The sequence below is a fragment of the Emys orbicularis genome, chromosome 1 (assembly GCF_028017835.1).
Source record: "Emys orbicularis isolate rEmyOrb1 chromosome 1, rEmyOrb1.hap1, whole genome shotgun sequence".
In the NCBI taxonomy this organism is placed as follows: domain Eukaryota; kingdom Metazoa; phylum Chordata; order Testudines; family Emydidae; genus Emys; species Emys orbicularis.
Window position 1 is genome coordinate 17,708,526 of NC_088683.1, and position 27,359 is coordinate 17,735,884.

The 27,359-nt window shown below is 43.5% G+C and overlaps 1 protein-coding gene across 1 annotated transcript in view; it reads left to right on the forward strand.

The window, feature by feature from the left end:
- Positions 1-26,298, forward strand: part of CAMK1D (calcium/calmodulin dependent protein kinase ID) — a 355,487-nt gene extending 329,189 nt beyond the window's left edge. The window contains exons 7-11 of the mRNA XM_065416138.1: positions 7,594-7,706; positions 9,472-9,550; positions 20,527-20,614; positions 21,147-21,285; positions 26,177-26,298. Of these exons, the coding sequence (XP_065272210.1) occupies positions 7,594-7,706; positions 9,472-9,550; positions 20,527-20,614; positions 21,147-21,285; positions 26,177-26,298 (541 nt within the window). The remainder of the gene's footprint in view (positions 1-7,593; positions 7,707-9,471; positions 9,551-20,526; positions 20,615-21,146; positions 21,286-26,176) is intronic.
- Positions 26,299-27,359: the final 1,061 nt, after the last annotated feature.

Consider the following 27,359-nt stretch of genomic DNA (forward strand, 5'->3'; position numbering starts at 1 on the left):
GTGGGTGAGGTAATATCTTTTATTGGACCAACTTCTGTAGGTGAGAGAGACAACAGAAGTTGGTCCAATAAAAGATATTACCTCACCCACCTTGCCTCTCTAATATCCTTGGACCAACATGGCTACAACTACACTGCTTACCAGTACTGTGTAGCCTGCAAAGTGAGCAGCACTCTCCCACTCTGGCATGGAAAGGCTACAGAGTAGAGATCACACAGAGAGAGAGGCTAGAATTCTAGTCAGTTTCCGTTCTGTGTGTAAAGCTTTCACTACTACCCTTTGCTGAAGAGCGAAACTGGGTAGGTTCGTTTGTATCAAGATCTCTACACCTGAAGGTAGCTGCACAGGCAAGATAACCATAATGGTATTATTCAGGATGAATAGCTTCCTCTCCGTGTACATATCATGGGGGCATGATCAGTCCCTGTGACTGTGGGCTCTGAGCGTTGATAGTTGCCATAATAATGTAGGTTACATTAACATTCTTAAGCAGTCATAGAGTTAAGTAACTATGGAGCTTTATCCCAGTTGTCTGAATTATTTTTATTTTATGTTTTCATTGATCAGGCATGTGGCATGTTATGTCTTGTTTAGATGCAGAGACAGACTGTTGTGATCATCTAGTCTGACCTCCTGCATAACACAAGCCATAGAATTTCACTCAGTGATTCCTGCATGGAGCCCAATAACTTGTGGCTGAGTTAGAGCATGTCTTCTAGAAACACTTCCAATCTTGATTTAAATGTAAGTGCTTGGCAGGTGTGAAAACATCTTATCGGCCTTTGATGAGAGCACTTGCCCAAATGGGACACCTGTCAGCAGCAGAGTACGTCGGCTTTGAAAGATAAAAGGCCAGATTTCAACCTCAGTTATACCACAGTAAATCCAGAGTAACACTACAAATTCCTGTGGAGTTACTCCAGATTTATTCTGTTGTACCTTAGATCAGGACCTGGCCCAGTATATAAAATCTATCTGTAAAGCAGACTGAATCTTCAGAGTTAACAAAAGATAATTTTACTCTGTGTGTTAAGTGGGTTCAAATAACCTTAAGGGCAGGAAGCTGGCTCTGTGTTATAAATAACGCTGCTATTTTATATTTTACAGATTTTTTTTCTCTCACTCCTGTTGGTGCTACAGAGTAATGTTTCAGCTAAATCCTTAGTCTGTTTACAATGGCTGGCTCTCTTGAATTAAATACTTTATTTAGGTTAATCATCCTGGGGGTTAAGAAAACCTTATGAAAGTATTATACGAGTTCTGTATCAGACAGGTGTGTGAAAGAACAATTCACATTGGGGCCTAAAGAGAAGTGTAATCGGGGTGTTTGAATTCTCATCACTTTTTTATGAGCTGCCGCCCTGTCAAGATTTGCTCCATTGTGGGATGGGCAGGAGTAAAGCCAACTTGTTGTGGTCTTCTCTTTCTCCTTAAGATATCGGCAGCTTGGGCCAGCAAGTCAGAAGCAAATTCTTTCTCTGGGAAGGGTAGAAGAGTAATGCTGTGATAGTTGCAGTAGTCTCATTTGCTGCCTTTGTTTCCAAAGCGGGAAAATAATGCCTTTTTGCCAGTCGGATGGACTGAATGTGTTCTCCAGATGATATTGAACAGTGTGTGCAGCCATTAGCAACAGCTGATCTATCACTTTTTAACCATTCTGCAGGAATTCCACAGACTCCTGCCTCCTCATTTCCCTTATACTTCTTTACAATGCTGTGGAGTTTGTCGATAGTGAATTCACCAGGATCATTTTGTGTGTAATGGGTCAATTCATCAGCAGCCTTAATGTCAGGGTGCAAAGAAATTGGAGGTGCATTTCAAGTTCACTCCAGGATGCCTTGCACTCCGCTTTTGTATTGATTAGCTGGCCAGAACTGGAGTAGACCACTCTGAGTGAATTACATTTCTCCTCAGTGAGGTCGCGCAAGTGTTTATATTAGGAGGCAACATTGTTTCTGGCAGAAGCTGTGACAATCAGGTTCCAGACACCCCCAGGGGGTCTGAACTACAAAGAATAAGCAATTGAATCAACTGATTGTATACAATATCATTGTACTATAAAAGTGTATCAAGTAAGGTCTTTTATGAAAGCCAGTGACACACTGATGATTAATATAATTGTGAAGTGCATGTATTAACACTATATGAGGAATTATGAATAGTCATTGATATTATGCTTTAAAGTCTGTGACCAAACAAAGGGAGAAACAGGTTTTCTTCCAGACGGGAGGGAAGGCAGCTATCTCCCTGTCACCAATGAAATAAAGCATTGTAGAACCAAAACAATGGGCGCCCCATTTACACAAGAGTCAACAGGAGGACGGGAAGTCCATAGGAGGAGAAGAAGAGCAGGGAGTCATCCTGACTGTGGGGGCAAAATAATGAGTTTTGGGAAATATAAGGAAAAGCAAAAAGCCGTGTTGGTATCCGTCATTTGGGGACAAAGGGAGCAACACCCTCTGATTCTGTGAACAGTGGGTCCTTCTGGCTTGAAAGCTGGGGATGCTGGTAGCTTGATGTAATGAGAAAGTTGCTTAGGCCAAGATTGTAGCTTGCTAAAGTTATGTTTCAGTTACTAGACAGCATGTTATTTTTGTAACCAGATCTGTCTCTTTTTCTCTTGCTTAGTATCACTTTAAATCTGCATTCTTTAGTATTACTATAAACCATCTCAGTGCTGTTATATTAAAGTAAAGTGTGGGTCCTCAGCTAATCTAACAGGCTGGGTTGCACATGACCTCTTTGGAGGCAACATACTTAATAATTTCTGTGAGTGACCAGTGAGAGGGACTGGACACTGCAGAGAGACACCTCTTGGGAACTGGGGTTCACGGAATGATACTTGCAAGGCAAGGTTTAGACTGGCAGAGTTTCAAGGAGTTTGCTGGTGAGGCAGACAAACCAGTTGGCAAGGAGCTGTCACACCGTGTAAGCTCCAGCAAAGCTCTCTCTTGCTGAGGCGGCGTGCTAATACAGTGGCTTACCGTTCTGGGCTCCCTGCGAAAAGCATCACAGAAGCTTCCTCAAGTGTGATGGCTTTGATTTCCACAAAAGGTTTGCAGTCAGCATCTATTGCTTTATTACAAGCACCCTGTAGCTTACAATATGTGACCACACATTACTTCTCAAATGAGCCATGCAATGCTTTTCAGTGATGGTTAAGGGATTAACAGAGATCCAGGGCTTCTTGGCGCTTTGTTTGAGGTCCAGTGATGGTCATAGTGGCATTGATTGTGTGGGATCTGAAGTCCTTTCAGGCAGTTCAGCATCAGTACACTCTGGCAGGGTCTCAGACCTGTTCAAGATTTCAACTGCACAGCGATTTCGAATGCTATCGATTTTTAGGTTCGATAAATCAAATTTTGGTAACCCAATCCTTGCTTTGCCTGTGCTTTTTAGTCTAAGACAAATTTGCAGAGACTACTTAATGTTCTTCAGTGGCAAATGGATAGTTTTCAATTACAAGAGATTATCATGTAATCAAACATCTTCTTTGTTGGGCCATCGTTACTCTGCCAAGTAAATGGGTGAATTTGCTTCCTGTGAAACCAGGTGTTCATAATGCCAAGCTCATGAGAAACACACAACTGTAAAAAGTGTTCACCATCCAGGGTAACAGGCCCAATAATGTTTTTCCATGCGTTACTCGAATTATCAACAATAGCCTTAAATTCACCCAGAAGAGTGACGATGTCATCATTCAAGGTGGTTCACAGAAGATTGCTGAGTTGACTGTAGATCTCTGTCTTGTCTTCATCAGAAGCTTCGTTGGTTGGAGCATAGCAAAGAATAATTGTCCATCTTCCACGCTTACGCTGGTGCTGGGCTTTGAGTAGGTGACTGGAAATTGGTTCAGACGAAGAGATCAGTTTGCATATATGACGTATAAGGAGGAGACCCACTCCTTCCTTTCTCGTGCCCTGAGCACCTGACTGCATAAGATGATAGTTGCCTGTTCTTTCTTCCCCTCTATCAGAGGCGTAGCGAGCGCCCTCCGTACCCTCCGACCGGAGGGGGCCCTGCAAGGAAGGGGGCCCCTAAAAGTGGCAAAATAAATACCGCATTCCAGTTTCTGCATTGTAAGGGGCCCCTCCCGGACATATGTTCGGAGGGGGCCACCGTTCGGAGGGGGCCACGTTCTTTGTTGCTACGGCCCTGCCCTCTATCTTTAAGGTGGGTTTCAGTGAGGCCAATGATTGGCATCTTTAACCTGGACATTTTTCTAATGAGCAGCTTCTTTGAGCCTTCCTTATTAAGGGTTAACACTTTTTCTGTTCAATACATAAAAGACCCCTACTTGTGAGATTAATTTTTAATATATCATAAATCACATTGATCTGAGGCAAACACATTCATTACTTTCATAGCAGTTGCTAGCCCATCCGACCCTAGGCCTGGGTCCTGTGGGAAAAGATGAGAACCCCGGGGTGGGCTCCACCCAGTCTGGCAGGGTTGGCGTTGCCTTGTACAGAGCATTTAGCACAGGAGGTTAGACTGCCTACCAATGACACGTGGCGGTACGGTTGAAGCAACAAGTGCAATACCAAAACTGAAGCTGCTCGGATGAACACCTCAAATACTCTGACAGGGAGTCACTCTGGTTGATCTTGAAACTCATAGTCCTCCCTGACAAGCTGTGTAGAAAGTTCCTTCTCTTGCATGACTCCTCAAGCTGCATTCTTGTAACTGGGAAGAGAACTGCTTTCTTCCGAATTAGGTTGGGTGTTCGACAGAGTTGCATTGCTGCCCCAGAACTCTGCAGTAAGCCACGTGCTTGAACAGACACGCATTTTAGGCATGCGTCTTGATAAGAACCTCTCCAATATCGATTTTGCCAGTGACATAGCGCTAGTCGTCAAAGCAATGCACAAGCTGACTGCTGTGCTTAAAGCCCCAGAAAGCTCAGCTGCAAAAGTCAGCCTGAAAATAATTTGGGGGCAAAACCAAAATTCTTCCTGTTAGTAATTCTGAATGCACTGCAGGCTCTAGCATCTTAGTGGGCAACCTCCCAGTCGAGATTGTTGGTGATTTCACCTCCCTCGGCTCTGTTGTTAGTAACATGGGCTTCATCGAGAAAGAACTTGAAGACATCACTGCAAAAGCAGCGTCAGTAATGGGGTGCTTCATCAAGAATGTCTTCTGCCAATTGAACACCCTGATAAGGAGAGAGACAAAGCTGCGGATATATAATGCTTTGGTGGTCAGTATCCTGATCGATGGGACTGAAACATGGCCCCCACTGTCAAGATTAAAAAGATTCATTCAGTACCATTCAGATTAAGCATCTTTGAATGATTGAAAACATCGAATGGTAGAAATTCAAGCCAAATGAAGATATCTGTTTTCTAACTAAACAGGTCCTGTGCTCTCAAACGGTTACCCAGTGCTCTCTAAGGTGGTATGGTCTTTTGTTCCAAATGCCTACCAACTTCTCTGCTATAATCATCTTCAACTTTGACCCAATGAATGCAGGATGGAAAAGACCTCCTCAAACACAGTGGCCGGACAGCGTCAATAAACACCTGTCCCTCATAGGTGTAAAGTGCCAGATTTGACACAGGACAGAACATTATGGAAGCACATGGCCCCTACACTGCTCAAGTGACAGCATGAGAACTAACCTAACCTAAAGATAAGTGATGAAGATTGGTGCAACTCAGTGCAGACATAGTAGCTGGAACAGAGCAGACAGAAAGGTCCTGTGTTACTGTGAGCAAAAGCACAATTCTCTTAAATGCTGGATCAATCTCTAAAGTACATTTGTCATTTTACAATTGTGGTGTTCAGACCTGTATGTAAAACAAGACAGCTGGGGAAAATCTTTGAATGCTTTAATTAAAATGCCACTGCTCATCTGGTCTAACTATACAGACAATGTTTTATGTATGCTAACATTCTAGTTATCTTAGCGCTAAGCTTCCAAAATGTCTAGCTATAAATACATAGGGCCAGAAGATTTGCCTAAGTAAAGATAAAACAAGGATTCCAGGACTGGATCTTTGTTTTTGTTATATGGATGCAAAAGATCAAGCATTAAATTATTTGTAGTTCTTTGTCAAATATACCTTGTTAGCATCTAGATACCATGAGGGCTGGAGCTAGATAAATATGCTAGGTACATAGGGGGAGAGATGATATGACACCTACAAGAAATTAGCCAACTAATAATGGGTAGGTTGAGACGCAGTTGGGTAGAGCTAGAATGTATTTATTTAATTTTAAATGTATATATAAAATTATCTATATTTTGAGTGTATTCACCCTCCCTTGCCCTTTATCAGTATATTGCTTTCCCCCTTAAATTGTAAGCTTTTTGGGGCAGAGACTGTGTGGGCAAACAGTGCCTAGTGCATTGTGGGTACTACCTAAATCCAAATAATAATGATTGATAAGTACAGCTTTTCTTTAGCAGTGATTCAGGAGTTTTATTTTCTGTGGGACATTAAGAGTAAGATGGGATGGATGGGCAAGGAACCTTCCCTTCATAGCTAGTGCCTCTGGCACAAAAGGGAGGGCGCAACTGCACTACAGCTGGGTACATGAATGGCAGCTCGTGTAGATGTATCCACACTAGCTGTCCTCTAGTTAGCTTGCTAAAAATACCAGTGAGGACGCCGCAGCACAGGCTTCAGCGTGGGCTGCCCACACAAATATATGCCCAGGAGGGCTGGGCAGTCTTATGCAGCCGGCACTGAAGCCTGCGCCTCCACCCCCGCACTGCTGATTTTAGCGAGCTAACTAGAGGACAGCTAGTGCGGGTGTGTCTACACGAGCTGCCACTCACGCCCCTGGCTGTAATGCAGATGTACCATAGAGTGCTCAGGGCTAGTCCTGACGCTGCCCCTACCTTGCCCCAACCAGCAGAGCTTGTTACAGGAGCCATGCTTCCTTTGTGAACTCCAGAGTTCCAAGGGTAGGGGATGCCTGCCAGCCTAGGGAGCCTCTGCACTGTCACCAGATCGGAGCTGCCTGGGCCCTAAACCACAGGAAGGAAGTCGATTTAAATTGTGTGTGGACCGTTTTGGGGGCCAGAGACTTCAGAAGGGCTAAGGAAGGCCATGGAGAAAGGTCCCAGCTGTGATAGAGGCTGTGCCGGGGGTTCTGATCTCTCTCTGCAACATGGAGAAGCACTCCATGAAAACTTTCTCTACTCCCTCATAGGGGCAGGGATGGATGAGGGGGTCATGGCTATTGTGTCTGATCCTGTGGGTCCATTGGCCAAATGCCCCCTGAAAAGGGAGCCAGGGGTGGGGGTGGAGCACAGATGCCTCTGCAACTCTGAGGCTGTAGTAGCCGCTGTGCTGGGGTTTCCATGGAGAATTCCTGCATAAAGCCCATCTTCATTTGTGCTTCGCACAAGGGTCAGGATTGGGCCTTCAGCAATCAGGACTCTGTCTGTAGCTGCAACAAGGCACTTGCTCCTGACCAAAGAGAGCATCTATTAGAGAAGCACGTGACTCTTTTGGGAAGCTTGAATGGTGCCATGTATTTCAGTCATGATTCACGAATATGAATTCCTCCTCCTCATTTGTTACCTTCTCCCCAGAAAGCGATTAAAGTGCTTCACATCCCCTGATCTGTTTTGTTTATTAGGCTCTGTGGATATCCTCCATTTTATGATGAAAATGACTCCAAGCTCTTTGAGCAGATTCTTAAGGCGGAATATGAATTTGACTCTCCATATTGGGATGACATCTCGGACTCTGGTAAGGAGCTCATTTAATTGCAATAGCCACGTCTTGCACATTCCTTCATATTACTGACGTCTACCATGCATACTTTCCAAGGGTGAAATTTGGATCTCCATAGTATGCCTAACTCCTATTAACTTGAGGTCAGAGGGAAGTATATGTTCAACTGAGGGCAGGATTTTAACCCAAATATTTTTTAAGCATCATGGGAAATTATTTTTATGAGAGCCTCAAATTAAGTCCTGTCTCCTCCCAGTGTCGGGCATAAAGCATCCAAACTTGACTTGTAGAGAAGACCATGAAATGAGAATTAGTATTCAGCCCCAAGAAAACAACATAGTTTCATTTTTCCAGCACATCCGAATAAAATGCACATTTTCATCTGTCTCCAGTAATAGAAAATAAAATAATTCAGCTTTTTTCCCTGAATGTGTATTGCTGGCCAGATTGACGAATCTGTGCAGTGTAAACAGGAAAGAAGCAAACCCAGGAAATCAATGGCTTCCAAATGAAAATGGCTAAAACAACAAGGAAAGAAAAATCCCATCAATCCCCTGGGAAGGGAGGGCATGCGGTCTAATAGTTATAGTACTAGGCTGGGAGTCAGACGTTCTGGATTGATCTGCCAGACTTGCTGTTTAACCCAGGCATGTTATTAAGGTCTGTGTACACTGGAGTTGGAGGTATAATTTCCAGCTCGGACAGATGTACATGTGCTATTTCTGATCAAATTAGCATGTTAAAAATATCAGTGCATCCGGCACAGCACAGGTGGCAGGGTGGGCTAGCCACCCAATTATGTATTGGAGTCCCAGGCTGGATTGTGCTTGGGGCAGCTAACAACTTCCTAGTACTACAAAATTTCATACTGTGCACATCTGGTGCCCAGATACCATGGTGATGGTAGAAATCCATCCAGAGGAAGATTTAGGGAATTTAGGAGCACAAAGCTGAAAGTCAGTGGGACTTTTCCTGAGAAATCCCGAGAGTGCTTTTGGGAATCTCCCCCAAATAGATCAGATTAACCCCAGGAGGCTAAATCAAGCCACTTCATTCCAAGTTTGGCTTCTCAGCCAGGCACTTAGGTCACATTTTTCAGGCTGCCCCAGACACCTTTGATGTCCTCCCTTCAGTGGTCTTCTCTCCATTGAAAAGTCTCCTGAACGCACACTGCTTCAAGCCCACGTGAGCTGATCACAGTCACCACCTATCTTTCTTATATTTAACAGCAGCCAAACCATTAACAGAACCACCCAGATGTGACTTGACTGAAACGAGTAATCACAGGCTCTGTAACCCTCCTTCTTCTTCTCCCCATCCCCTCCCTACTTTTGGTCACCCTCACTCATGGCGTCACATTTAAAATGTAACACACAAATCCTTTGGGACCAGTGACTGTGTCTTCTGTGAAGCCGCTAGCTTACTTCTGGGGAGGCCTATTAAATAATGATTAAATGGTTAAAATAGGAATGTGGAAACTTCAATATCTGTCTGACCTCCCTAATACAGAGTTGGAATGCTCAGTCTGTGCGCTCAAACTTGATAATTGACTCCTGTGTCTTTATTATTATTATTATTATTGATCTTGCCTATTGGGTTAGTCTTATGAATGGCACACTTCATTTTGATGAGGGTCCTGTCTGAGTGGGCGGGGGAAGGGGAAGAAAGTCATCGTGTCATACCAGTGTCATTAAGACGAACCTTTAAATACCACTGTGTGTCCTTGCTTCTCCAGGCCTCAGCCCAATTGCTTTTGCTTATTTTATTTTATTTTTTACAGCTAAAGATTTTATTCGGAATTTGATGGAGAAAGACCCTAACAAAAGATATACCTGTGAGCAAGCAGCCCGGCACCCATGGTAAGCAACTAACACATGACTTCTGTTGCAATGACCTCAAGAAATGAGACTTTTCTTTAATTTGTGCGTACGGGGGGGGGTGGGGGGAATGTTTGCTCCACCGTGCCGTATACTAGCCTTTGCTGAGTAACTTATTGCTGCAACCCCTGTCTTTGGCCCCTAGTTCTCCCTGCTTGTTCCATTGTATCTGAAATTAGGCTCTGAACCTGCAAAAACTTTTAGCTTGCCAGCAGTCCCATTGAAATCCTTGAATAATTAGTTAATTGCTGCTCTCAGTTACTTATACTGCTGCAGTGGGGTTGCATCAGCATGAATCAATGCAGAATTTGGCCATTTTGCTAAAACTCAGATTGAAGTCAATGGGATGTGATTAAAGTTAGCCATCTGCTTACTTATATGGCCCTCATCCAAGTAGCGTCTGAGCGCCTAACAGCTACTGAAAGACTTTACCTCACAACACCCTGGTGAGACAGGGAGATATCCACAATTCACAGGCACAGCGTAGACTAATGATATGTCTACACTGCTTAAAAAAAGGTATGTTCTTAACTGGAGTTCGCTAATCCGTGTTAAAATACAGGCACAATTTGGCTAGCAGCTGAAGTTCAACCCAAGGCTCCTCCTCAAGTGACTATGTCTTCACTGCTATTTTAACCGAAGATAAAATCACACTTTTTTTGGCAGTGTAGACATACAACTAAGTGACTTGCCCAAGATCATGCAAGAACTCTGTAACAGAATCAGGAATTGAACCCACATTTCCTGAGTATCAGGCCAGTGCCTTATCCATTAGGACAGTGGTTTTCAAGAGGGGTATGTGAGCTCTCGTCAGGGCGTACACGAGATAAATCCTGTAGTGGCAGACAACATACTTTATTTAATCAGACTTGGCAATCTAATCATAGGTATAGTATAACCCTATCTCAGATGGGGGTATGTGGTAGACTTCATTATTTCGAAAGGGGTACGCAGCCTGAAAACCACTGCACTAGGCCATCATTCTAAGCACTCAGGGGATCAGGGTTTTCGATACACTAGAGGGTAGGGATCGGATACAGAGGGACCTAGACAAATTAGAGGATTGGGCCAAAAGAAACCTGATGAGGTTCAACAAGGACAAGTGCAGAGTCCTGCACCTAGGACGGAAGAATCCTATGCACTGCTACAGACTAGGGACCGAGTGGCTAGGTAGCAGTTCTGCAGAAAAGGACCTAGGGGTCACAGTGGACGAGAAGCTGGATATGAGTCAACAGTGTGCTCTTGTTGCCAAGAAGGCTAACGGCATTTTGGGCTGTATAAGTAGGGGCATTGCCAGCAGATCGAGGGACGTGATCGTTCCCCTTTATTCGACATTGGTGAGGCCTCATCTGGAGTACTGTGTCCAGTTTTGGGCCCCACACTACAAGAAGGATGTGGAAAAATTGGAAAGAGTCCAGCGGAGGGCAACAAAAATGATTAGGGGTCTGGAGCGCATGACTTATGAGGAGAGGCTGAGGGAACTGGGATTGTTTAGTCTCCAGAAGAGAAGAATGAGGGGGGATTTGATAGCAGCCTTCAACTACCTGAAGGGGGGTTCCAAAGAGGATGGAACTCGGCTGTTCTCAATGGTGGCAGATGACAGAACAAGGAGCAATGGTCTCAAGTTGCAGTGGGGGAGGTCTAGGTTGGATATTAGGAAACACTATTTCACTAGGAGGGTGGTGAAGCACTGGAATGCGTTACCTAGGGAGGTGGTGGAGTCTCCTTCCTTGGAGGTTTTTAAGGCCCGGCTTGACAAAGCCCTGGCTGGGATGATTTAGTTGGGAATTGGTCCTGCTTTGAGCAGGGGGTTGGACTAGATGACCTCCTGAGGTCTCTTCCAACCCTGATATTCTATGATTCTATGATTCTATGATACAAGTCCTTTAGGGCAGGCATGTTTGTGCTGAGAGATGCTGCTTTTGGGGATTGTACAATAATGACAATAATTGCAATGGAAAGGATACTGGAATCAAGGACAGTAGAAATCCTTTTCCACTCAGGACCATCACAGCTACTGAAAATATCATGTTATCAGAGGGGTAGCCATGTTAGTCTGGAACTGTAAAAGCAGCAAAGAGTCCTGTGGCACCTTATAGACTAACAGACATATTGGAGCATGAGCTTTCGTGGGTGAATACCCACTTTGTCGGATGCATGTAGTGGAAATTTCCAGAGGCAGGTATAAATATGCAAGCAAGAGTGAGTCAGGCTAGAGATAACGAGGTTAGTTCAATCAGGGAGGGTGAGGCCCTCTTCTAGCAGTTGAGGTGTGAACACCAAGGGAGGAGAAACTGCTTTTGTAGTTGGCTAGCCATTCACAGTCTTTGTTTAATTCTGAGCTGACGATGTCAAATTTGCAGATGAACTGAAGCTCAGCAGTTTCTCTTTGAAGTCTGGTCCTGAAAATATCATGGCATTCTGTGGTTTCATAAGGTTGGATGGAACACTGACCAATGTGTTTCCTCAGCACCTGAAGTTCATCCTGCATGTACCCTTAGCCATTTATAAAGTTGCTGAGCTTGAACAATAATAAGTTCAGTAGCTTGATTTACTGCAGTACTTGTTCTGTGGGGGGATTGGAGCACAATGGGCCAAGTTCTGCACTCAGTCACATTGGACGACCCCACTGCAGCAGTGTACTTGAATGCAGGATGAACCAAGTTACAGCACTGGCATAAAATGAACACGCAGAGATGTTAACATAAGTCACTTGCTTCATGTATCTGGAACATGGAAATTCAAAAAATATGCTCTGATCTCTTGAGGAGCAGTGAACTTTGTTGTTCAGAACTGCTCCTGCTGCAGACTTGAGCATGGTTCTGTAGCACACTTGTCTAGGCACCTGACTCTAAAATTGGATTTGATGTGTAATATTCTTGTAGCACTGTTTGCAAATTATGTAGCTTGGGTACACACCACGTTATCCATTTAAAAAGCATGTTAAGTTTCAATAAGGCTTAAAAGTGGTAGCATGGAACAGATTCCTAGATTAGGATTCAGGGTGTTTGGTACCCTTCACTGAAGTTCATTGGTTTGTCTGCATTTTGCTGTTACTTTAAATTCTGGGACAGAAGAAAAGGTAGATTGTCTCCAAGTTTTTTACAGCAGAACACTGGAGCTGTAGCGGACTATGACCACTTGCTGATTGTCTGGGCACAATGAGCCTTGCAATACCCTGTGTTTATAAACGTGTGACTGATGCTGCTTTCATTCACGTATAGGAAAATTATCCCCCACTACCTAGCAGTAGATTGTGTAATGGTATGGGATGTAACCTGATGTTCATAAATCAGTGCAATTCAAAAACATGCTTCTTGTTATGCTGGTTTCCTTGCTGATTGCAATGTCCAAAAATTAGGGCCATGGTTTGCTCCTCTAGTTAACTAACAAATTTATTAGAGCATAAGCTTTCGTGGGCTACAACCCACTTCTTCGGATGCATATAGAGTGATATGTTTCACTCTATATGCATCCGAAGAAGTGGGTTGTAGCCCACGAAAGCTTATGCTCTAATAAATTTGTTAGTCTCTAAGGTGCCACAAGTACTCCTGTTCTTTTTGCGGATACAGACTAACACGGCTGCTACTCTGAAACCTCTAGTTAACTAGTGACTTGTGATGCAGATCAATGAATTGTGAATGTATAGAAAGCAAGTGATAGTCCTGGAAACCTTGGTATAATAGCACAGAGTTATCATAACTAGAGTACCACATCAAGGCAATGACTGCAGGCTCTCACAATAGCTGTGATTACAGTTAGATTGAGACTCAGTTTTTTCAATCAAAGGGGCAAAAACAAGTGGAGAAAAGAGCAATATATCTCTTTTCTAATAATAAAAAATGACATGAGACATGGAGGATGTCACGCAAATAATCTGGGAAATTGAGATTATTTGTCTTCATCCTCCCACCTACCCACTACCATAAATACATTGCATATGTAAAATATTAGCAAGATCAATGGCCGGCATCAATATGAACGAGAAATGTGGAGAAGTCAAAACATAAATCATTGCAATTCTCCTCTGTCCCATCAGTAACAGTACCTATCGTCTTGGTAACCTATCGTCTTGGTAACAAAAAGGAAATTTGGGAAACTGTTTGTAGTTTTTGGGAAGGAAAAAAAGTGTTTTCGAATTATATAATTCTGAGCCTCAAGAAATTATACAATTGATAGAAGTGGATATTCCAAATATAGAGTAAAGAACCAGAAATGCAACTCCCAGCGGAGAATTGGGTGACCTTTTATATTTCTGAAGGACAAATTTTCCAAAACGTTATTATCCAAGATACACAAAATGTACAAATCCATGTCTTGGCGTGGTAACATTGCTGTTGGTTGCTGGACTAAAATAAAGAAACGTGGCAAGACCAACACACAGCTGCTGAGCCCTACCAATGGAGCAGGAAGATAAAAAGTGTTGTCATTTTTTGTTTGTTTGTTTGTTTTTTGCAAGTCATTGCCAGAGGCCAGTAGAAAATCATGGACTGCTCCATAAGTTTTGCTGTTTTCCACAGAATCCAACCTTCTGTCTAAAATCAACTAAAAAAAAGTTTGTCAGTCATTTCTGTTGCAGAGATGCTGTTCTGCAAGTGTGGCTTTTCAAGGCAGTGGTTTATTTATAAGGCCCTTCCCAGCTATTTAAAGCATAGCTGGGACAGGTTGCCCCCCTTCAAGGTGCCACCTGATGTGCTGAGATACCACTGAGCCCACCTGTTCTGCCAGCATGGGCCCCCTTTTAACCTGTCTTGCTGAGCCAAGCTCTTAAGCCTCCTCTAGCACACACACAGGCAGGGCCACACCCAGCTGCAGAAAGACACTGAGATCAGCTCTGGGAAGATTCAGCTTAAGGGACTTGCCCCAGCGCTCAGGTGTCCTCCTCCCTTAGAGTGCAGACCCAAAGGTATATTGTCTTGCGCTATATAGAAAAATCTACACAGCGCAAGCTCATAAAAATTCGCCCTCTTCCTCTTATTCCAGAGACAAGGTAGCTGAGGTAATATCTTTTACTGGACTAACTTCTGTTGGTGAGAGAGACAAGCGCTTGAGCTACACAGAGCTTTTCTTCAGGACCTGAAGACGACCTGTGTAGCTTGAAAGCTTGTCTCTCTCACCAACAGAAGTTGGTCCAATAAAAGATATTACCTCACCCACCTTTTCTCTCTAATATCTTGAGACCAACACAACTACATCAACTACATACGTTAGTTATCCCAAGACTGCATCTACCCAGACATAGCTCACTTCAAAGTGTGCCTATGACTTTAACTATCACATCTTTTCAGTAAAATAATTCCCAAGGAAACAAGCAAATTGGGAAAACTAAGGGCTTGATCCTGCCAAATGTTAAATGCGTGAGTAACTTTATGTACGTGAATAGTCCCATTGAATTTGCTGAAACTACGCGGGTGTGTACAGCTACTCATGTGCTTAAATGTTGGCAGGATCAGGGCCTAAGAAATTTAAACACCTCTTCCCAATGATCCATGTGTCTGAACTGTATCTATTCCCCAGCTGCCTGCGTTTATGTGCTGCTTTGCTGTTTATAATCAAATGGCCTTCCTTGGCAGGAAGACAGTATGTTTAAACTCAGAGTTGGCAGAAAAAGGAGGCTAATAATTAGGCAATGAAGCATTGCAAAAGAAAAAGTGCAATATATAAGCCCTGTTGGTAGAGATGATTACATCCTAAACTGCATAATCTGCACATTTACACAGTCTTCTCCAGCTTAGTCTACAGGTGATTTATACTCTCTTTTGCCAGGGTTATCGTTTACGATTTGTTGCAAAAGTGAATATACGGTTTCATCAGTCCATTGTGACTTTTCAGAAAATGACATGGAAAACTAGAGTAACAAAAGAAGGGGTGTGATTTGCTGCAGCTTGATACATTTTAATATTTTCTGTGCTAGTATTAATGATAGCAGTTATGTTTATTAAATATATTGTTGCAGTGTTGTTGTAGCTGTGTCGGTCCCAGGATATCAGAGAAATAAGGTGGGTGAGTAATATCTTCGATTGGACCAACTTCTGTTGATGAAAGAGATAAGCTTTCAAGCTCCACAGACCTGAAGAACTCTGTGGAGATTGAAAGCTTGTCTTTTTCACCGTCCAGTAAGAGATATTACCTCAGCTACCTTGTCTGTATTAAGTATGTTGCTAGGGCAGAATTCAGATCCTACTCTAGTCTAAGGCACCTAGCCACATAGCTAAGAGTGAAGTGATTAAAAGCAAGAGGTAGAAACGCAAAGGTCTGATTTTTCCATCAGGATACACAGAGCTGTGATTGAAATCCATGAGAGGTCGGTAGTTCATGAACTGGCCCTAACTCAGCCTCCATCAGTCAGGTTGGAGGGAAAGGAACCAGATCACTTACATGCTCCCTAGGAGCATAGATGCTGGAACTAGGGGGGGCTGGGGGTGCTGCCGCTCCCCCTGGCTTGAAATGGTTTCCATTATAGACATGTTTACAGTTTGGTTCAGTGGTGCTCAGCACCCCCATTATAAACATTGTTCCAGCACCGCTGCCTAGGAGAGGAAGGATGGTCCAGTGATTATGGGGCTGGGCTGGGACTCGAAAGACCTGCATTTAATTCCCTGCTCTGCCACAGACTTCCTTGGTGACCTTAGACTGTCTTCCTCACCTCACTGTCTGTAAAATGAGGATAACAGCACTTCCCTCTCTTACAAGGGTGTTGTGAGGATAAATCCAGTCAAGACTGTGAGGCACTCAGATACTTGATTTCCCCCTGCCCATGCAGAAGCGTGTTGTCCTGCTATTGCCTGGGCCCCTGCAAATTATAATAGTCCCACTAAGTGTATTTTGTGTGCTGAACGCACTAGTCAGATAATGACTCCCATCCAGAGGAGGAAGATAGTTTACAAAGAGCTCTGTTTTCAGAAAGTGTTGTTTGAAGTGTGAAACGGCTCCCTGAAGGGAACCAGGGATGTGTACAACAGGAAATCAAACTCCTCTCTGGCTCATCCCTGCACGCTATTTATTTTGGACTATCTCTGATACTGTATGCATGTGTGTGTGTTTGTATATGTGTATATAAAATCAGAACTGTTATGTTCCTCCAGCGTTATCCATCACAGCTAACTCCACGTTTCCTGTCATCATACTCCCAAGTATTTCCAAGCAGTATTTGGCCCGTAGAAAGTTTGAATTGGCTGCCTTCGATAAGCATGAGGGTTCTGAAGATAATACTAGATGAAAGATTCTGACTGCCCTTGTGGGCAGGGAGAGGCAGGCTGAAAGAAATATGTGCTTGCGGTATTTTGCCGTAGAATCATCCAAAAGGGAGTGTACTGTTTTTGTCTGTCTTGGAGGTTCCTTTAAAGCTCAGTAATGCTATGTCTAGATAGATAGTAAAGGTAGAACTGAACCCAGATAGATGGATAAAATAAATCAGGTTAGATCAAATAAAATTTGATAAATACATTTAATTTATTTTGCAACTTTAGGGCTAGATTCTATTATGTTTACTCGAGATGAACAGTCCCAGTAGCTTCCAGGGAACTACTTGTGGAGGAAGGTGCTACTTGTTATGGCAATAACAACCTGGCCATTGCTGTCCCTTCCTGGAAGTTCTTGAGCATCCTCAGCTCCCACTGCAAGCACACGTCCTTGGATCAGGCCCTGAGTTCTTGAGAAAGTTGTCAGACTTCCCATACTGGCTTCTGAAGTCTTGGATGTATCCACCAAACAAGCTTCTACACACTGCCCTGCCAATGTGCTTCAGACCTCACCCTTCTAGGACAGTTCAGCTCCTAGGGCTTATTTGGTCCTCAACCTTTGCACTGAGATTGTCCACAGTGATGCCAAGTAGCGTCGCTTGTGAGGCGGATACCTCTCCATGCACAACCAGACTAAATACTAGCTTGCTCACAAAGAGCGCTCAGGTTGTACGGTAGACGAATGCCAGATTGAGCCAGTTACCCAGCAATGAAAAGCTCAGTCCGCTTAGGCTAGTCTTGGTCCAGTCCTGTGTGATACTCAGCACCTCATGAAACCATACTCTATTCCAGTTCTTTTTTATTAGACAGAGGCCTTAATCATGTTGCTTTTCTAAGTAGCTTCCGCCTGCAGAATTCGTTAATATTTACAAAGTGCTTTGAGATCCTCCAGATGGAAGGACTTATATAAGTACAAAGTAGTCTTTTTCTTCTTGTTTATTTCTTTATTATTATTTATTTATTGTTGTTGTTGTTTTATGATTGGTTGAGGGTTGTCCTGCAAGACAATTGCCCGTACTTACAAAGATATATGGTCCCCATTATGTAGCTGAATGCCTCAGAGTCTTTAATGTATTTATCCTCACAACACCTTTGTGAGATAGGGACATACTGTTATCCCCATTTTACTGATGGAGCAATTGAGGCACAGAAAGAGTAAATGACTTGTCCAAGGTCACACAGGAAGTCTGTGGCAGAGCAGGGAAAGAACTGGCTAACACGCAACAGGACTATGTCCAAGCTGACAAATTGTTTTTACAAACGATAACAATTGTATTTAGTTGGGTGTGGTTTCATGAATATGTTTATGGGCAGAAATTGATTGAGGCAGAAACAGATCATAAGCGATTGGAAGCCTTGTAAACAATGGTCAAAACACCACCTGAACTTCAGAAAATGATCCCCAAACTGTAAAAGTATTGCTTATCTATGAAATCCAGGCCCGGTACAGAGTCGCGTATAGCAGATGTGCATTCTAGAGCACTTTTAAAATAGTAAAAGCAAGGATCCATTGGAAGAGATTATAGAAGTAAATACATTCCCAAGTAGTGATGCTGCCCATGTTTCTAAAATAAAATTGGACAAGCTCAAGTGGGAAACATAAACTGTTCCCGTGCAGTTTATTAACACTTTCATTCAGGGAGCACAGTTTTCCACTAGCCCTGCAAACAAACGCTATAATGGTCTCAGCTGGTACCTTGTTAAGCAACTGTGCCTTCACCAACAACATTCGTGTGTGGGGCATAGTGTTCCTGAAATTTATGAATGACTTTGTTTACCAGTTTGTAGGCCCCTTTGTGCTCCCGCTGGGAAGGCACTGCAGATATCAATGTCTCTGGACCTGTCAGATTTATCAACGTGGAGGATTTCATCGTCTCCAGTTTCTCTGCAATGTCACTTGGCTTCCAAGAAACTTTGGGGGCACTGTAACCAACTCCTGCATTTTTATTTATTTATTTATTTATTTTTGCCAGGATCCCTGCTAGTCTGAAGGTTTCGGGTGGCTTCATCTGCTACATTTTTTCCAAAGATTGAATTTACTTCTGGAACCATGTAATGAATGTGTGAAATCACCCAGGAGCCCAGCCTTTACTTCCTGGTTTCAGCCCCAGGACTTGGGCCAGGCTTACAGTAGGATTTACCTCTGTCATATGGCATGGTATCCTTGACTCCTGTGACTGTTATTATAACAGCCCTTCTGGCTTGATGGGCCAGATTCACCCCACATGTAATTCCACTGAGATAACTGGGTTTACAGGAGGGATGAATTTGTGCCTTTGTGCAAATGAATTATTGATGCAAGAACTGGAAATGTTTAAGGCTGTGTCTTGTGGAGATTGAGCTATCTCAGACAGTCCACGTTTCTTTGCTAAGAGACTCCGTGTATCTGCTTTACCGAGTGCAAACTTACATTAGTTATGATGACCAACTCCATACATTTCAGTGTGGCAGGAAAATCTCCAGTGCAAACAGAATTCAGGCAGGCTGGAGTTCCTTTGGAAACTGCCGCGTGTTTGGAGGATAAAACATTGATGTTAAAACTTTAGAAATCACATAAAAGAAAAAACGGGTGTTTTTACCCAGATCTGTAATCGCCACACACCAACAAAATAAATTGGAAGCAACATTGGGTGTGCTAGCAGAGACAGGATTATAGGTGGCCTTTTAATCACCATGTTGTCTAATCCTGCTTAGATCGAGTCTACATTACACAGTGGTCAAAATGCCAGTGTCCGTCAGTGCTTTGTTACACTGATGCTCCCATCAGTGCTATCAGTACTGGTCTAAGCCACTGGTAACAACAGTGGGAAGTTAGAGACAAAAAACCCTAGAATAGATGATACCATAATTTCAATACATGAACAATCATGCTTACACTGACCACTTCTGGTCACCTTTATAAATGATCAAAGGGTTGGAAAATGTGCCTTATAGTGATAGACGGAAGGACTTGATTTATTTAGCTTAACAGAAGGTTAAGAGGTGACTTGATCACAATTTGTAAGTACCTATATGGGGAACCGAAATCTGATAATAGAGGGTTATTCTATCTAGCAGACTTAGGCTAGGTCTACACTACGGGGGGGGGGGGGGGGGGGGGTTGACCTAAGATACGCAACTTCAGCTACATATTTTAGGTCGACTTACCTGGCTGTGAGGACGGCGGCGGGTCGACCGCTGCTGCGCCGCCGTCGACTCCGCTTCCGCCTCTTGCCGCGGTGGATTTCCGGAGTCGACGGCAGAGCCATCGGGGATCGATTTCATCGCATCTTCACTAGACGCGATCAGTCGATCCCCAATAGATCGATTGCTACCCGCCGATCCGGCGGGTAGTGAAGACATGCCCAAAGATATAACAACATACAGTGGCTAGAAGTTGAAACTAGATCAATTCAAACTGGAAATAAGATGCACATTTTTCACAGTCAATGTGATTAACCATGGGAGCAACTTGCCAAAGGTTTTGGTGGATTCTCCATCACTGGTATGTTTTCAATCAAGATTGGATCTTTTCCCTAAAAGACCTGCTCTAATTCAAATGGGAACTATTTCCGAGGCGTTCTGTGGCATGTGCTATACAGGAGGTCCGATAAGATGATCACTGTGGTTCCTTCTGGCCTTAGAACCGTTGAGACCGTGAGTTCTAAAGCGAGGAGTGTCAAAGACGGGTGATTTAGAGCAAAGCATCCATAAAAAGATCTTGTTTTTCTGTTTCAGGATTGCAGGGGACACCGCCCTCAGCAAAAATATCCATGAGTCTGTCAGTGCTCAGATCCGAAAGAACTTTGCAAAAAGCAAATGGAGAGTAAGTGCCACGTTCTCAGGGGGTTACGCTGCAAGCCAGGAACACTGACCTGTTTTCTAAAGCAGGTGCAACCTTCCTGTACACTGAATTGTGTGACAGTCTTTTAAAGGGATGATGCAATATCTTATTTGTGGCTCAGAATTGTAGATAGACTGGTGCTACTTACATCAGTAAGCTACAGCTGCTGTACTGGGGATTGAACCAGGAACCTCCAGACCCAAACATGGGAGTTGCTATAGATTGAGCTCAAGAGTCAAGGCCCTGCCACGGCTGCTAGAACAGATTCCTGTCTTCTGCAGGTTGGGCACAGAGAGTGCATGAGAGACAGCAGCGTTTACCTAAGCGCTACTCACTGGAAGTAAGAGTTACAGGATCAAGGCTTGAGAAAGGCGCTTTTTTTTTTTCTCTGTATCTAGTTTACAAAAGAGTAACTCCTTAAAGTTGTTATTTTTAAATCCATATCTGACAATTCTGAAAGAAAAGAATAAATTCACAACCAAGTGTTTCTGTGGGTTTTTTTCTCTCTTTCCAGCAAGCATTTAATGCCACAGCAGTTGTGAGACATATGAGAAAGTTACATCTTGGCAGTAGTTTGGACAGTTCAAATGCAAGCGTGGCAAGCACCCTCAGCCTGGCCAATCCACTTCCCGATGGAACAACCAGGAAAGATTGTAAGTACATGACTGCATAACAAGGCTGCTGCCAACTCCTAGCAGGGTACCGGTGATCAATCAGCAGTCACCCTCTGTTGCTCTCTCCTGCAATGTGTGACAGCTTTGACAGCAACCTGGATCAAAGCTCGTATCACTCTACTTTCCTCCCACTGTGTCAGCCCAACAAATTTGACCCTATGGTATTTTCATTTTCCCAAGGGGAAAAAAACTATTTTCTGATTGGCTGTAATATTTACCCCTTGGCTGAGACACCAGAATCAGTGGGGCAAATCAGCTCTGATGTCAGTGGACACTAATCACTTTTATTTTAGTAGCAGTCGTACCCTCTTACACTAAGACCAGATTTGGCCCAGTGTCTTGATTGTTATACATCATGACTGATATTTCAAAGCTGCCTAAGGCAGGGGTAGGCAACGTATAGCACGTGTGCCAAAGGCGGCACGCGAGCTGATTTTCAGTGGCACTCACACTGCCCGGGTCCTGGCCACCGGTCCGGGGGGCTCTGCATTTTAATTTAATTTTAAATGAAGCTTCTTAAACATTTTAAAAACCTTATTTACTTTACACACAACAATAGTTTAGTTCTATATTATAGACTTATAGAAAGAGACCTTCTAAAAACATAAAAATGTATTACTGGCACACGAAACCTTAAATAAATGAAGACTCGGCACACCACTTCTGAAAGGTTGCCGACCCCTGGCCTAAGGGATTTGAACACCTGCCCTATATATTTTTCTGAATGTCAGGGAAGGGTGAGGTGGCAGCAACAGGGATCATTTGGGAGAGCGCAGGGTTTCCTTCACAATGAAGTTCATTTTATCCCTATCCTTTGAGCATTGATTTACTCTTCCCTGCTCTCTCTCTTTTGAGATTTTTACATCACAAAAAGCCAATTAAAATGGGAGATATAAACTTAGCCATTAGATCAGGTCCTGTTATATGGAGATTTAAGATGTGCAACTGAATAGGCTAATGGCTTATTAGACTGCACGTTACTTCTCAGTTTCAGTGGTGGTTTAATTGGCTCTTTCTACAGCAGCATACCACAGTGTTTGATTCATTGTACTATGGTGCATATGGAACTGTATGTTTAGTCCTTAATCACCCTACTCATTGGGCCAGATTTTGGCTGACCCTGCTTTCTCCCCTTCGCACCCCTGCCCACCACCGTGCACCCCTTTGCAAAGTCCTGCCCCACTCCGTTCCTGAATGCAAGGAAGTACACAGGGACTCAGTTAAAAGACGTGACAGCCCCCGTTCTGGCTTGCGCACCCTCCAGCACCTTGGAAACACTCCGGCTGCATCAGCCAGAACGCCTGCAAGGACTACAACTGCTGCCAAACCCCTCTGCTTCCTCCCACCCAACTCAAGCAATGTCAGCCAAAATAGAGCCCTTTCCATTTGCATGTCAGGCACCGTAGAGATTCATACAGATAATCTTCATTGGTGGAAATATATCACACTAAAACCTTTTTGCCTAGAATACACGATTCTAGCCCAGTTCCACATGCTCCAGCAGCTTACAGGAAAGCACTACTTTTCTCCCAGGTGGTCTTCTTAAATCACCCAACTGTCACCCGCATATGAATAATATGATGCCTCTTATCTACAAATCACTTCTACTGTGGAGCTAAAACATTCTCACCATGGTAGACTGCAGCAGAGAGCCTGTTGCATGAAGATCTGAGGTTTCATTTTGAATTTGAGGACAGTACACAAATGCGGGACGTAAGTTAGACCCAGAGAATCTGATTGCTGATTTCACTGTTAACTGTAGATAATGGAAGATTAAACTGTCACTGCTTCTGACCTCAAATGGGTTTTGATTATTATAACGAGGAAATCACTGTTTACAAGGGGTGGTGAAGGGGAGGATGAGAACAAGAACAAAATGCACTTACAGCTGTTACAAATGCTAAGATGGCCCAGTACAATATCTGGCAGTGGAATGTTGCAGAATGATGGATTAAGCAGCCAAGGACATTAAGAGTAGACCAGACATGCTGAGCTGGGTATGTTTGTATGTCACCTGGAATTTAAGGCAGAAAAGAACGGCAAGATTCCCTAGCATCCCAAACTGAACACCATGAGAGATCTTACTAGTGAATACGCAGTAAATTAAAGAGAACAGTTAGGGGGAATGCAGCAAGTAGTAGTAGAATCCCAAAGGAACTGCAAATACAACTCATGAAAATAAGGGAAAGTTTATACATCCAATACAATCTGCAGATCAACTGGGTCCTGGGAAAAAGGAATATCTCTGAAGAGCTCTTTCCTGCCTCCTTCTTCCTCATTAGTTTTATTTGGGAAAGAATTTCTTACATGGGAAAAGTACTGCACAGCTGCAGATAGATGTACAAGTAGGTCAAGTGACTTGCCCATGGTCCCACACTAAGTGAGTGACTAAAGAAAACCCAGGTTCTTCCTGCTTCACAGATATGGGGCTTCATTCCCCTTTCACTTTCCCTCACGTGAATCAGGAATAACTTCACTCAGGGGAATGGCTTTTACTCTATACAACAAGAGGAGCATGCGAGCTATTCACTGCAACCAACCTTTAGTTCATTGCCAGCCAGTGTAACAGGTTAGTCTCACTTCAACCCACTGACCAGTCTTGTTTCAAACAGTGCCTCCAAAGTGCCTCTCAAGTAGTGCCTCCAAAGTCAGCTCTCTGTTGGGATTTGGGGGAAAGCCGTGCTAGCTGTACAGGTTCTGCCACGCCGTGGCCATCACTTTCATCTTCACATTTTTCAAACTTCATTTTATTTTAGAGAACGTCAGGTAGAGGGGGAGGGGAAGAAAAGAAATGGGGCCCAGAGTTCTACAGATGCTGCTCTTCAGCATCAAGAGATGCTTATTAACAATTATACAACAATGAAGCCAATTATGCGGCTTCGCTATTGGAATGTATCTTATTATTCGGATGGCAGTGCTCGAAGTAACAAGGAGCTGTGACTGAATGGCGAGCTACAGAAAGCAATTGCTGTCAGTGCTAAGATTTTTAATACTGATTAATACCATTAATAGTAAATGTTATGCTGTCACAAAATATATTGGCCCTCTGCACATTGATATTTGTGCTGTAATAGTTTCAACACTGATGAAGAGCAGCCGGGGCTACAATAGTCTGAGACTAGATTTTCCAGGGTACATTCTAATTCTCTCCTACTTGTGTGAGGACATGAGGCTAACTCAGAGGTGCTGTATTAGGATGGTATAAATTACATGTCGGTAAAGGAGGTGTGAATCTAAATAAATAAATTAGGCCCTGCCCAGGATATGGGCCAGACTCTTAGCCCTGTCTGGCTGCTTTATGCTGCTCAAGCAGTGTAGAGCTTCCATAAAGCCTGGATCTCTGGGGATTCCCTCTTGTGTCAGTCAGGGGGAAACATGTGGGATTACAGTGTACAGCCAGAATAGCAGGTCTCCACGGTGCTGGAAAAGGGGATGTGGCTGGGATATCTTTACACCCAAGCGATCCCCACATGCTGGAATGTCCTTTTGGCTAGGGGGCACCTGGGCAAAACTTGTAGCAGGCTTCAGGCTGTTTATACTGGGGGTCAGTCTCAGGATGGAGGGAATGTAAATGTGACTTTAAACCACGTCAATCGACCCACCCTCTGGTCCTTGAGCAGATGAGAGAATCTGACCCTAATGCTCTTAACTGTGATTTTGTATCTGGTTAGGGTATGGTCACCTTAGCTGCTTACTGTTCAGCAGCCTTTCTAACACCACAGCTAGTTTGTGCATCTGTATCTCATGCTGCCTAACTATGGTTGTACTGGTGCCCACAGGGAAAATCTAGGCAGGTATCCCAGTGCCTTAGCAGAGGATAGAGCATCAGTGGACATGCACAGAGAGTAACATCAGCAGCATGTGGTGCAATGCACTCTGGGAGTTTCTGACAGACAGAAAACAGGATGGGAAGAGAGGACTAGCTAAACCAATTACACAAACATACTTAGGGCATCCTGTTTGCATTGCAAAAATCCTGTGTGCTGAACCAGTACCAGGACTGATGTGCAGCAGCCCAGGCCTCTGACAGCGGGGACGCATTGTTAGTTACCGTCATCACTAACAGAGTTTCACCATGTGATGTGCAGTCACGAACCACGTACAGAGCCAACCTTGGCCGTTTCTGGGTACAAAATCTGTTCGAAGTTGAAGTGCATATTAGAATCGGTCAGAAAATAGGGGGTCAGGTTTGTGGAAATTTTTGACAAAATTTGTTGTTCTTTGTTTTCATTGTAATTTTCTGTAGAGTTTTCTGACTTTTGGTTGAAATATCAAAAACCAAAATATTTCGTTTTTCAGGCAAAATATTTTGGCTTTCAACTGAAACATTTTGGGGTTTGGGTGTCCATTTTTTTTGACCAAATATTGAGGTTTTTGTGGAAAGCAGACACTTTTCACAAAAAATGTATCCAAAAAAACAATTTTCAATCAAAAAAACAGTTTCGGGAGAACAGTTTTGACCATCCCTAGTGCAGATGTCTGTGTAAGTCTGGGGGATTAGTACAATTCTGGAGGGGTTTTTAAAATCAGAAAACTCTTTATTATAAAAGATACAATGAGGCTCCAATTAAAAAATATAGCACCATTGTAACTAAATGGGTACCGTAATTGGGCATGTTCTCTTCATGATCCATGCATGAAACTCCTATTGATATTGATGGGAGAAACTGCACATGGAACAGTGGGGAAAATATGCCCCAATGAATCCACAGCTGCTACTTCATCGCTGCAGGAAAAATGGGAAAACCATGCTGGTTATCCTTCCAGTGACTATTTCCTCTCCACTTTATAGAATGACCCTGGTCATTTCTGGCTCAGCAAATCAGCGTTCTAACAGTTTGCTCATTGGTTTTTCTGGCTTTCCTTTTAGGTATGTCCCCATCTGCTCTCTGTAGTTTTGTTTCATCTGCTTCTTCGGGTATTTCTGCAGTAGGAGGAGAACGGAGACCCAGGCCAACCACAGTAACAACAGTGCACACGGGGAGCAAGTGATCAGCGGAGGAGGATAGAGACGGGAAAGCCATCGGGTCGAGCGTACCTACTCCGAGTGATTTCATCCTGCATTGTGCACTTGGCGAAGGACTAGAAGAGAGAAGATTTTTTATGGCCATATTTTATACTGCAATTCTGAAATGTTTCATTTAGCACAAACTGCAATGACTCCAGGGGGAACGGATTTAACAGTCTCTGGTGCTGTATATATGAGTCTAGCAATGTTCTAACTAACAGACGTGCATTCTTTTTCCCGGTGATTTACTCTCTTCTCAGTGTAGGTAACAGTATATGTTGTATTTTTTTTCCATTAACTAAAAAGGTCTCGGCTGGATTATTTAAATAGAGATAATTTTTGAGAAATAGACTTTTTTTTTTCTTTTAGCAAGTACTTCCAGTTGCATCCCTCCTTCCAGTTTGCTGAGGGATAGGTTACTTCTGTCGGTAGAGATTTGCATTGACCTTCCAAAACAGGAGGGTTTCAAAGGCACGCATGCCATTTTTAATTCCTAAAATTGGACTGTACACCAGTCTGGATCTAGCAGTGCCGTTACACTAAAACAATCTGCTTTCCCTCTCTTCCTCCTTCTTGGAAACAATGGTGAGAGTTGATTGAAAACAACCCATCAGGACGTGCTGTGAACCTGCAACATTCATTGACTTTGACGGGTGTGGCAAAGTTCTCAGCCAGGAGCAGCCCTTAGTTCAGCAAGCATGTGGAAAATGGTATAATGCTTCATCCTGCAGCTCTTATTTCTTTGTGGTCCATCAGTGAGGCCACATAACTAGGAGTCAGGAGAGCCTGGGTTCTATTCCCCTCTCTGCCACTAACTTGCTGCTTGAGCTTTGGGCAAGTCACTGCCCAAGGTCAAAAATTTCAAATGTGGCCTCTGATTTTGAGTACCTCCAGTTTGGGGCCTGCTAATTGAGAGCTGGTGAGCACTGCAACCCACTGACCTCGGCTGAAGTTATTGGTGGCTCAGAGCTAGGCCCCAGGTGCCCCAAGCTGGGCACCAGAAATCAGAAAGCATTATTGAAAGTTTTGGCCTTTTAAAAACAAA